Source organism: Porites lutea, chromosome 5 (assembly GCF_958299795.1).
Source record: "Porites lutea chromosome 5, jaPorLute2.1, whole genome shotgun sequence".
Classification (NCBI taxonomy): Eukaryota; Metazoa; Cnidaria; class Anthozoa; order Scleractinia; family Poritidae; genus Porites; species Porites lutea.
This window is the reverse complement of record NC_133205.1, coordinates 26,644,822-26,657,212: the sequence shown is the minus strand read 5'-3', so window position 1 is coordinate 26,657,212 and position 12,391 is coordinate 26,644,822. Positions and strand designations below refer to the sequence as shown.

The 12,391-nt window shown below is 38.6% G+C and overlaps 1 protein-coding gene across 1 annotated transcript; it reads left to right on the top strand.

Moving 5' to 3' along the window:
• The first annotated feature begins 2,072 nt into the window (after positions 1–2,072).
• On the top strand, positions 2,073–12,232 carry LOC140938159 (gamma-aminobutyric acid receptor subunit beta-3-like). The gene is made up of 9 exons (XM_073387680.1): positions 2,073–2,155; positions 5,121–5,272; positions 6,440–6,507; positions 6,900–7,126; positions 8,342–8,424; positions 9,102–9,236; positions 10,051–10,115; positions 11,034–11,336; positions 11,848–12,232. Exons 1-9 carry the CDS (start codon positions 2,073–2,075, stop codon positions 12,136–12,138), a joined length of 1,407 nt encoding a protein of 468 aa, XP_073243781.1. The 3' UTR covers positions 12,139–12,232.
• Positions 12,233–12,391: the final 159 nt, after the last annotated feature.

Here is a 12,391-nt window from a genome sequence, read left to right as displayed (position 1 = left end):
ATATTTGGGAGCAAGCTCCCGGGGCAAATTGAGCGAACTTGAAAACGCTCCCTCGTGTGTACTGACACGTGCAAAATGAGCCTGGAGCATGCTCCGGGAGCAAAACCATCGTGTGTATCAGCCTAACAAGAATAATTTGCACCTGACAATATTTCACCCTGTGTCACCTGGTAAACTGGAAGGTGTTTGGATTGTGAAGCCTGGGCATAAGTTTGGCCTTACTATTGTCCAGCTGACGAGAGTATTTTTAGAGTATTTTTTATGTCTCAGCTCTGTAATGTCAAGTTCTTTGCATATCGTATAAGCGATTTGGGGTTCTGTATGAGATACAATTTCATTGAAATTTAAAATGAAAAGGGCAAAAAATGAAATTCTAAATTTGGGACAAGCATTCTGGATTCTCAGCGAAAATTAGGTTCCTTCTTTTAAATACAGTCATCGTTAAAACTGATTTTCATGTCATGATAAGGTTTAGGTCGAAAACATTAATGATAAATAATAGATTATGATCTCCATCTGTAGATCTTCTTTTTCTGTCCTTCCTTCTTTTTGGAAAACAAAATTCCAAACAAAAACTATTAAAAACCATTTCAATAACATTTCTTTTAACAGATGCCGAAAAGCAAGTATTTCTCCATAGTGAAAAACTCGGAAATAAATTCCGCCGAATTTGCGGGGTGACTGATTTCTTGTAGAATCAGAACATTTTGTACTGTAGATCAAGCCAAGTTTTTAAAAATATTTGTTGTAAAATTCGCATTATTTATTGATTATTATTTTTTGTAGAACGAAAAACAAAATAATTTCATGACGGACGAAAGGCAAAATATTGTGACAGTAACAGTCATTGAGATAAACAAAGAAGACTTGGGTGTTTTACACATCTTTTCTTCTTAATTATTTATTATCTGTAGGTTTGTATGACACTGACTTTCTCGAAAAAAACTACAACTTAGCTCCTTTAGTATTTGGCAAACTAAGTAGTCTTTCTACTTGATTAAATCGGGATCCAATTCTTCTTGGCTTGCATAAGTGAGCAACGTGAGTTGGTTTTTTTTAGAGTATTTCTATTTTGCTGGATTTTAATTAACCCTGACACCTCAACAGTAGCCTGTACCACTAACTGTTTCATGGCGTCTGTGTTGGTTATCTCACATAAAGAAAAGAATAGAAAAGCATCTGTTGTTGTTCGCATTCACTCTCGACATACGGTGCATCGAAGATCATTTCGTTTTTGTTTATAAATTTAAAGCACCAAGATGTTTTCTCCTTATGCCTTTTATTTTCGCTGCTTTCTCTATTTTCTTCTTAGTAGAGACTGTTCATTCATTCATCTTGGTTTTAGCCCTTGCCCTCAACATTTTCTCCAGATTTCAAAAAAAAAAACAAATGGAAAAAAAATTCTGTTCGTTTTCCTGACATGCAGTCTTCTTGTGATTTATGAAACTAGTATCAAGTGCTTTTGCAACAGTTTTTATGCAACATTTTGTACGCAATATTTAAGAAGCATTGTTTACTAGTTTCCTTGAGAAAGTTTTTCAATGATAATAAATTATTTTTCTTTGTGTAATAGGCTGTGCTTTCTGTTCACGTCTGTTCATTGAAAATAGCTTGTTTCAGTACAGCAATACATAAACTATCGAAAAAACTTTAAAATGCGTTTGTTCTTTTTTAACCGCAAAATTACCAAATACATCTTTGAAGTGAGCCATTCATGTAAATTTCCCAGGAGCTAAAATTTTGCAGATAGAAAATACTTTAATCCCAAGGACCTCACATTTGTCTTGAGGCTTTTTTAAACAATCATACAGTTATATTTCATCTTCTTTCATTCGAGACTGAGTCCGCCATTGTTAACAGTTCCCAGAATTCTTTGAACTCATCTGGCAATAACATCTGAATTGACTAAATCTCATTACAATTAACCATCGTATTTGAATGTTGATTTATAACTATATCAGTCGGCGAAGAATACACCTGTTCTGTGCTGGGTAAGTTAAATATGCATAAAATCTCCTTTGCTGCTTCATTATATGGCAACGCCTTTCTTGGACAGGATTAAAAACGCAAACATGATGGTGGCATTCACTTTGACAGTTCTGATTTTTCTTGGAAATCAGGCTTTTGCAGTTAACAGCAGTATTATCCAATCCAGGTAAAAAGGTTGAATTGTATTTAATCACGGCTATCACTAGCTAAAACATTATTTTGTCGTGTTTTCTTCGCAAATGTCAACCTAAAGGCACAACGACGCCCATTAGATACTTCGGACTATAAAAATCTCTTGGCACTGAATTCCATTCAGTTTGAAATGTTCACTCAAACAATGAGAATTCGGAAATATTTGAGCTAGAAATTGAACCTGGAGCTTGTTTCCTTAAGATTTGGTACTTTACACAGAAGTTTTCACCCGCTCGATTATGTCTTATCCGACCGTGCTCTCTCGCTCAATGCTCAAACTACTTCGCTTCCAAAAACTTTTTCCTCGGGGAAAATAAGGTAGACGGATCGAAGAAAGACTTTAAAATGGACAGAATATCATGCGGAATCAGTCTTGGAGAGGTTTTAAAGCGCTTAGGAATTAACCAAATCTGTATTGTAAACATTTGCCGCCAATAAATCAACTGTTTGACAATTCATCAGTCGTAGCGGCCATAAAACACTGAACGGTCTTTAAGATTATAAAGGCGATGATTTAGCATTGGACCTCAATATCTCAGGAGCGATTGTGGGGATTTACGGCGAGTTGACAACAAAGAACTAGCAGCATTGATCTTAGTTCATACTGACCGGCAGGCCATAACTTTTACCACTTTAATTAAACTTGTCGAAATATATAGTAAGCACCCTGTGGCTCGGCACTAGCATAACGACGTTGGTTCATAACTTTTCTTAGAAATTGGTTTGGTTTCGTTTTGCAAACACCCTGCCTTGAGTTTTCTGTTAGAAACAAGGCTTAGCGATGTTTTCGGTTGAATTTGAAAAATTGAAGTTTTGTGTGCTTCTCCGAAAAAAGTTTTGCATAAACTCCACGGGGCATCCGTGACTTATATTTTAAATGGTAGCTTGTTTTTCGAAAGAAAATCTGGCAGATTTTTCGATGCTGCTTGTATACAATGACACCTATTGCTTCTCCTACCTTTGTTTTTCTGTCTTTTCAAAACAATTTGTTCAATTAATAGAATAAAGCTATAGCAGACTTGTAGTTTTTCCAAAACGAATTCCGAAAGCATTCATTGAGGAGATGCGATTTCATATTAGGTTAAGTTTTAAAGTTACGTTTCACATTCTCTCCTCAACGATAAAGGTAAAATAAGAAAAATATATATGTTATTTCAGTTATACTTGGGCATGCATATAATTATAATTGTTTTTCAAAGTGTCTCTCCTAATACTTGACATCTTCCAAGAAAGTTAAAAACAAAGGATCGCGCTCGCTGTAACAAATTAAAACATCCACATAAATGTTTCAAATCCATATATTTCTTCTGTGAAATCATGTCAGACTTGAGTTTAACAGCCAAAGTAATATAGATGGGTTTCTTCCAATTAAGAGATTTAATCTTGTTTTTTTTTTTCTCCCCTGACGCTATTTCTATTTTTTTCTTCCTAAAAGCTATTTATCCTTCCAAGTGCTAATTTTTCCGATAACTTTTGACTATGCTTCGTGGTTTGTCTCGTTTCCGCCATATTGTCACGTATTGCCACAGAATTTTATTCATCCTTACCTGAAAAAATTAGCACCGATCAATTTTGGAATCCAAAGTATAGATCACACCTTTTTAGTCTGATTGAATTAATCTAAAAAATAACGCTTGTATCGAGGTTCAATGGAAAAACAAAGTACGCGCGCTGATCAAAACATGTGGAATTTGCGTTCCAAATTGATTCGCAAATCAATTATATCAGGTCGGGAAACTGAAAGAAAACCCCCTATTTTATCCGTTCTCGTGATATTATCAGAATCCTTTCTTGCATCGGAAATATTTGGACCATTCACATACACATAGTATATATTATTAATATTTTCTCAATTTCAAAATATTTGCAATTTCACTGACTGCAAATTCTCAAGAAAGTTAAAAAAATAAATAACAACGAACATCAGGATTTTTGCCAGTAATAACGGAAAATTTAACGAAAAACTGGCAGTATCCTCAAAACTTTCCTTTCGTGTATTGGTTGATCGAATCCACTTAAGTGTAACTTTTTTCCATTACCGCAAACCAATTAGAAGCAACAACGTATAAAATTTCATTCTGATAATGAAATGTACGGCATATACGCTGTCTCAGTGGCGCATTGTGTTAGACGAGGCTGCGAATATAAGCCTTTCAAAGGATGTATTTCTTTTATTTTGCATTAATGTTACTGAGCTTGATTTTAACAATGGTAATAACGAGATAGAGGTACAAACAGATCGGCAGCTGATTAATAAATTTCGCGGATCGTTTTTTGCTCGAAAATAAAAGCTTCGAGGCCTAGTCATTCGAACACCGTTTTACTAAGTATATTAAACGTCACAAAAAAAAAAAAAATATATATATATATATATATATTTCTTTGGCGGATACCTCTGTAAATCAGCTGTAATAGATCGAATAAATCTAACCATAGCATGGGAAGAATTTTGATCTGTCGGTTTGTAACCATTGGGTATTGATTCCGGTAGTAAGGTTAAAATTTGTTATTACTTCAGCCAATCAATACAGGCGCAAACAATGCTTTAAACCACCTAATTAATCAGGAGACAGAAGAAAAAGACAAACGTGTACATGTAGCCCGCGTCAAGCTCAGGAAAGCGTATTGATAAAATCTTATGAGAATAATGCCGAAAAGTCTGCTTTCCACATGACCTGTAAGGGTCTGCGCCGGTCTTGAGAAGCGACCGCGACCGGTCCGTATCACGTCGCAACCGTCGCAGTCCCATATGGAGGTGGTTTGCGGCACACAGACTGTGTAATCAGAGGAGTTGAATCTGTTTCTACTTTCTTGCCGACCTTTGTGACTCAGGGGAAAAAATCGCGACAGTACCATCCCGGTTCTCAAACTTATAATAATAACAATTTAAGTAGCGATGATAATGATAATAATAAAACATACCCAATTCTAAATCTTAGTTACCTAAGTTACCTAACAGCAACACCGGTAACACCAACATCTCGACAGCTGTCAACACCAACTGAACCGGGGAATGGACAAACTAACGTTACTGAGTTGATCGCTAAGTTACTCGTGGGCTATGATAAAAGGCTTCGTCCAAACTTTGGAGGTAAGTAAGAAAATGTAGTGCTTTCGGTCTTTTTGATTCTATGAGTTACTCAGAAAGGAAAGATTGAAAACCTCTAAGATACTTGGCACGATTTCAGTTCCGAGAGGATCTGAAATGGAAAAGTAAAATTATCTAAAAAATGTCGGGTTGTTATAACGCTCTTTCTCTAATTAGGAAACTTAAGAGGTTTTCTCTCTGCATTCACGGTTAGGAAACAACTAGCCGAAAGTCTCGTACTTTCTAACTATATTATAACGACACACCACCTTCCTAATTACCTCATTCGTCGCTTAGAGCGTGTCCAGATCGCAGCCGCCAGTTTTGTTCTTAATCGTTATGCGACCATGTACATGCTGGCTACCCGTCACCTATAACATGGAGCTCGACGTCTCCAGAACGGTATTCAAAGCCCTTGATAATGAAGACTGACCACCGTACCTCCGGCTCGAGGTACGAGAACCGGCGGAATTTAAATTAAATCTTGCTGTTCCAAAACACTCAGGTGCCTTCCAAGACAGTACCACGCCTCTTTCAACAACCCCCCCAAGACCATTAAAACTTGCACGGCGAGAGCCAACTTCGTACGCAAATGCAAAGAGATTTAAAAGTATCCCTTTTCAAATCTAGCCTGTGACCCTCTTTTTATGTAAACGGATATATTTTCCCTTTCAGAGTTCTACCCATTGTTCAAATTTTTTAGTTAGTGTTAATAATTAATAATTATTATTATTTATCATTTTTATTGTTATATAAGTGATATAAGTTTTTTGCTTACATAGCATTCTCCTAGCTACAAGGAAAGCTACAGTAGGGTAGAATGCTCGCGTTCAATATCAGTGTAGAAAAAGGTTTGCAAGAACAACTAATTATAAGAGCACCTCAGGGCCTCCAGTTCCGGAAGTATTTGAATTCGTTGCCTCTCATTGGACATGGATTACATGTCTGTTTTCTCGTTCGTTTGATTCATTCAATAAGCCAGAGTCAATCACTACTATCAAAGTATGTTGAACAACAACTTGACAATCGCTCAATCACTTCTTCCATCGTTTTAGTCAATGAATCGATCAGCCAGTCTGCAGTGAGCCAATGAACCAATCAATCAAACATGCAATCAGTCGACATTGAAGCAGAAAACAAAATTAATTATATCCGTTTGTTTTGCCGCAGGTGAACCTGTGAATGTGTCTGTGTCTGTTTTCGTCGAGTTCATCGGAGATATTGACGAAATCAACATGGTATGTTTGTTATGTTATTATGTCGAGGACTCTTAGTCAGTTTATATATCGCAATACCATGAAATTTACCAACACAAGAGCGCGCAAGCCATTAGAGATCAATTATTTCAAAAGTATAAAACTTGTTGCTAGTGCGTTTTTGAGTCATATAAGCACTTGCGAGTTTTTCAAGACACGCGAGAAGTACAAATTTCCTGGGGATGATTTCTCACTTACCAACCCCGTGTCGTGTTTTGGAAAGGACGGCGTCATTGCTTATTCAACCCAACTATTCACTCAGGACGCTTTTTTTTTCTGATCGAAATATCATAAAAAATAAAAAAAGAAATATCCAGATTCTTATCCCTAGAAGCCATTGAACAAATTGGGTTCTTTTTCATTTATTTGAACAGGAATTTACCACAATCATGTACTTTCGTCAGTACTGGATGGACAAACGTCTGCAATATAACAATACAGGATACTCCAAGAGACTTGCCTTCAATCCACAAATGCTCAAATTTATCTGGGTACCCGACACTCACTTCCCTGGCATCAAGGATGGTCTCAAACACGATATCACGGATACTAATGAGGTGATCCGATTATGGCCAAATGGATCCGTGCTGTACAGTATGAGGTGAGTGAGGACTGGATATGAGCATTTGTTTTCCCGAGGGGGAGAGGTTACTTGGGTTAATTTTTGCAGAGTGTGTGCCGCTGGCCTCTCAGAACCCCTACCCTATTATAGTCTATTCTGTAGCCAAATATAGACCCCATCTTGGTCACTTTTGGGAAAATGTAATTTTCACGATCCCAACTTGGTAACTTTTTGTTCATGCATGCACCTTATAAATCCCTTTAACTAGGTCATCCTGAAATGACTTGACACATTATTTAAACTCAATGTAGTAAAAATCTTCCCATTTTTGAATCCCTACCTACTTCAATTTTCTGATCCCCCAAATCCCGAAAACGTGCGTTCCCATTCTAGTAACTCTGATAAAATTGCAACCCAACTCGTGAAAATGCGACCTCATCCAGCGGCACATCCCCATTAGCCTGTTAGTAGGAAGTACCCCCCGGGATTTATTCATGGGGTGAAGATTAATGGACATTGGAAGTTCTTTTTTTTGCGTTTCACAGACCGGTGATTAAGTCGAGGCTCACAAAAGTGCAGAAAAAGAACGAAGCCAATATCTAGATAGCCATCTTGACTAAGCAAAGAATTTATGATACCGTATTTATTCGATTAACCGCCCTGGGCGCTTATTAAATTTTTGGACTTTGAGAGTGGGCGCTTATTCGAGGTGGGCGCTTATTCGAGGCTGGGCGCTTATTAAATTTTCAACATTTTCAGCAAGTGTAGTACCTTTATTTTGCAACAAAACAATAAATGGTAATAACAAAACGCGAAGGTGTAACAAAGCAAGGTTTCTGTAAAATATTCTGAAGAAATCTCCGTCTTCGGGGAAGTCTCTTATTAGAACTTATTCAATTTTGGGGGGGTGGGGGGGAAGTGGGTGGGCTGGGGGTGGGTGCTTTATTGAGTTTGAGTGGGATCGGGAGGGAGGTGGGGTGGGGTGGGCTCTTATTCGAGGCTGGGCGCTTATTAACTTTTCTGCCTTTAGGATGGGCGTTTATTCGAGGTAGGCGCTAATTCGAGGTTGGGCGCTTATTCGAATAAATAAGGTACGACCAAGTTCGACCAACTGCAAGCCTCCCTTACCCGAGTGGGCTTGATAGATCTACTTTTGCTTATGAAAAAAAAAACGACGGAGTTTTTTTAACTTTAAATTTGGCTGTAGAACAGAATTACTGATCATAATTTCTCCTAATATTTTCTTTTTCAAAGGCTCAAGGTAACATCCCAGTGTCCTATGGACTTGAGAAACTTTCCTATGGATAAACAGAAGTGCCGCCTAAACTTAGAAGCTTGTAAGTCAATTATTCGTCTTTTTAACAGGCGCATGGAAAGTATGGGCGACAAGAGGGAGGGGTTCGCCCTCGCATGTGCCGCTCTTGAGGTCAAGGTAGTTACCGTACACATTTAGCAACTTACTCGGTTTCTGGATTTTCAAATCGATAAGGCGAATTGGACATCCATCATAAAAATTCATAGAATAAACAAGCGAAATAGTCTTTTTATCTTGACCGAAAAAAAATTATGAACCACTTTCTCCTATCCAAAGATAAACTTTAGTGAACGTCTCTTCGTCACCATCTTCGTTTTGGCTGGAATTTTGCTAGACTTTCACTTTTTAACTGGACACTTTCCTTAAAACTAAGCAAATATCTTTAAACGTAAAACTTGATGCCTTCGCATACGCTACAAAAATAGAATCACACGTACCATGCAATATTTTCCTTGATTCAAGGGGAAATCGTCCACCCTTTTTTTTTACACTTAAGTGTTTAGTCTCTTCTTTGAAGTTGTTTGAAGTATCATTAACTCTATAGGGGGAGTTCCTCTGGGAGGGTTGTGTTGAATGAAAGGAGATTCTCTACCTATTGTGTAACTGATCAGACTTGCCATTGTCACGTTTAAGAAAGCATCCGTGATTGTATCCTACCCTTGTGATTAACCTGATCGATGTTTCTTTTTCAACATCCAGTCAGTTATGATGACAAGGAAATGACCCTGAACTGGCACAAAACGAACCCTGTGACAGTATCAGGGAGCATTCAAATCCCCAGCTACACTTTGGCTCATCACCGATGGTATTCAGCAGTTGAGGAATTCACAACTGGTAAGCATCTGATTTTGATATCTATACATTAATAATAATAATAATAATAATCATCATCATCATCATCATCATTATAATCTTTAAAAAACATTTCTCCCCCTTTTTTGATTCATGAACTCTTTTCACGAGTCGCAGAAGTTTGTGCATTTCATAAAAAGACACAGCAAATCACACTGGGAGTCTCATCTTGACTTTCTAAACTTTACCATGCAGCAAAAACATACGATGAAATCTCCGCACGAGCTTAGCGCTTTTCCTGAAAGTACATGGTTTGTTTTCACGATGCTGGGATTTTAGGAATTTACAAAAGAATTAGAACGGACTTCGGATGTAAGGTTCAAAGGTTGAAAATTGGCCTCATCAAAATCAAAGCATTCTCGTTACGACGGCGTTGGTTGCTAAAAATGAACAGCAAAAGAAACTTCATACGCATTCGCCAATCACTTTAATAAACTGAAAACACAATAAAGCGAATTCCCACTGCCTAGAACCCAAACGTCTTTTTCTCGATGAAGATGTGTGCGCAAAGAAAGGCGGACAAGAGAAAAAGGACGTAGCCTCTCTTCTTTCTCCTTCCCATGGTCCCTTGCGCTACGCCACCAGTCACTCGCGCGTCACTCGCCTTTCGCGCTCGATTCTGTGCGAAAAAACGAAGCGCCTGAGGAGGGGGGCAGGAACCCCTATTTACCAACCAACCCCCCGGTATAGTGACTCACGGCCTACCCCTAAATTTGCTTTCTCCCTGCTCTCAACAGTATACTCGTATAATGTTGTGTAGTGTTTTAAATGAATTTGTGTTACACTTGTTTGATAGGGGACTACTCCTTACTGACTATCGAATTTGATTTACATCGTCGCCTGGGATTCCACATGATTCAGGTACGACTATTTAGATATGCATATAGCAGGCCTAGAGAACAAGGTGTCCAGCAACCTCGTTCCCAGAGACCTCTTCTACCCGTCCCCCGAAGCAAGTCTCTCGCTCCAGGGGACTATAACAAACATGCAGTCACGCTTACTGGGAAGAACTTCTCTAAAATTATTTGCGAGTGTAAAGATTCACCTCATTACTTCGACTGCCGGCAACTTATTGACCAAGAATTGACCGTTAGAGCCAATAGGATCAATAGGCCTCACTTCAATAGCTGGGTAGCGCTATCCAGTCAACTTGATTAGTCACTACCTAGCTGGCCCCACCCGGTTCAAAAAGGTGGATAATACTAGATCCACCGGATAAATTTCTATCCGCTGGATAGCGTGATTGATTTTTCTAATACTTTCTTTTTAACGACAGAGCACTGGGTTCAAATTTACTCCAACCAAAAGGAGATTAGAATTACAAAAGTACATCTCACATTCCAATATTAGAGCCAGTGTTGAAACCCGCCCTCCCAAGCTACACAATTTACTCCGATTCTCTCCCCTCTTCCATCCTTGACATTTTAAGGGGCCTCCGCCCCCCGAGCTTCGCGAGTTTCTGCGGTACACGTATTTCTAGTTCTAATATTTATTTACTAGATGGTGATTTATCCTGTGGATACTGTTGTTATCCAACGTTTGCATAACTGGGCCCTGATGTGATGTGCAATTTCTGCTGTATAGAGTTTTATTTTTTTTTTCGCGTTGAGAAGTCAAAATCCTCTTTTTTCTGCGAAATTAGCCTAATATATGCGTATTCATTATTATCAAGTACCAAGTGCCCACTTTCGTATTTTCTCGGAAATTTATTTGTTATGCACATGCGCAGGAGCCGATTACTAAGTAATCGGCTCCTGACATGCGTTGTTCTTGTTGCAGATTTATCTTCCATGTTACTTGATCGTGACTTTGGCTTGGGTCAGTTTCTGGGTGGATCGCGAACAAACAGCTGCCAGGATTGCCATGGGGATCACCACTGTACTCACCATGGCAACGCTGATTGGTAGTGCTAGGACCTCCCTGCCAAAGGTCTCCTACGTCAAATCCCTCGAATGGTTCCTGATGATGTGTTTTCTGTTTGTTTTCTCCGCCATTCTGGAATATGCCTTTGTGTCATACCTGGTGTTCAAAAATCGAGAAAAGGAGCGAGAGAGGGAGATCATGCACAAGAAACATGACGATGTGAGTATGTTAAGAAAGTATGGAATACGTGAATGATCGAGGACACTTTCTTAGAAATTGTTTGTTTCGCTCCATGTAACGGAATCCAGGACTGTCTTGAATTCTGGATTCCTTGCCATGGATTCCGGGAAACAGTACTGGATTGCGGATTCTTTGTCAGTGGAACTTAGATTTCGGATTCTAATCGTTAGAGAAAGTCCGGATTCCTTTTTTCCAGAAGAAAAGTTTCCGGATTCCCTAACATTGGGCGATATGTTAATACAAACTTATATATAACCAGAGATATATTGTTGGGCCGGCCGAACTTCATGATCACGCTATACGATCATTAAAGTTTGTTGCTTTATTAACCCATATTTGTTTCTCTCAATCTTTTACCTTTCAAGGCATCTCAAACTCCATAACAGGAACTTGAAAAGTGGTTTTTAAAACTAGAATTGTAGCTGCTTTCACCCTCAAAGCCATGTGTCAACTAAATGTCAGCCATCTTTGTTTATTCTTTCTTCACCAGGAAAACACATTCGAGGCTGCAGAGGAAAACATGGACAACGACAAACCACCCCAGTCCCCCGGCAGTCGCCAATCTTCAGGGCAGGAAGCGGTCTGGATCCCAGGAAAAAATCAGGTGGAGACAGTGATGAAACCAGGCAGATGCAAGTGTTCAACCAAATCGGCCCAGGAAGTGGACCACTATGTCAAAATCCTCAACACCGTGGAGTTTTTCTCCAGGTTGCTCTTTCCGATTGTGTTCATTTTTCTGAATATTGCCTATTGGCTTTACTATGGCGGAATTCTGGAGTAAAGGAGAAGTATATAGGCCTGCAGATAAGCTTGCCTGTGCCGTGATTATATATTTGGTTCTCGCTAAAGCAGCTACAGGTATCACTGTATTAAATCGAATTTAATTTGTCAAGGATGTTTTTCATGGAGCATAATGAGGTTAAGTTATTTAGATTGGCTTTATTGTTTTTTACGATTATTATTAACATTTGCTAGCATACGTAAGTTAAATGGGATTGGTTTAAGTATCACCTTTTGAGAATACATCAAGGTCA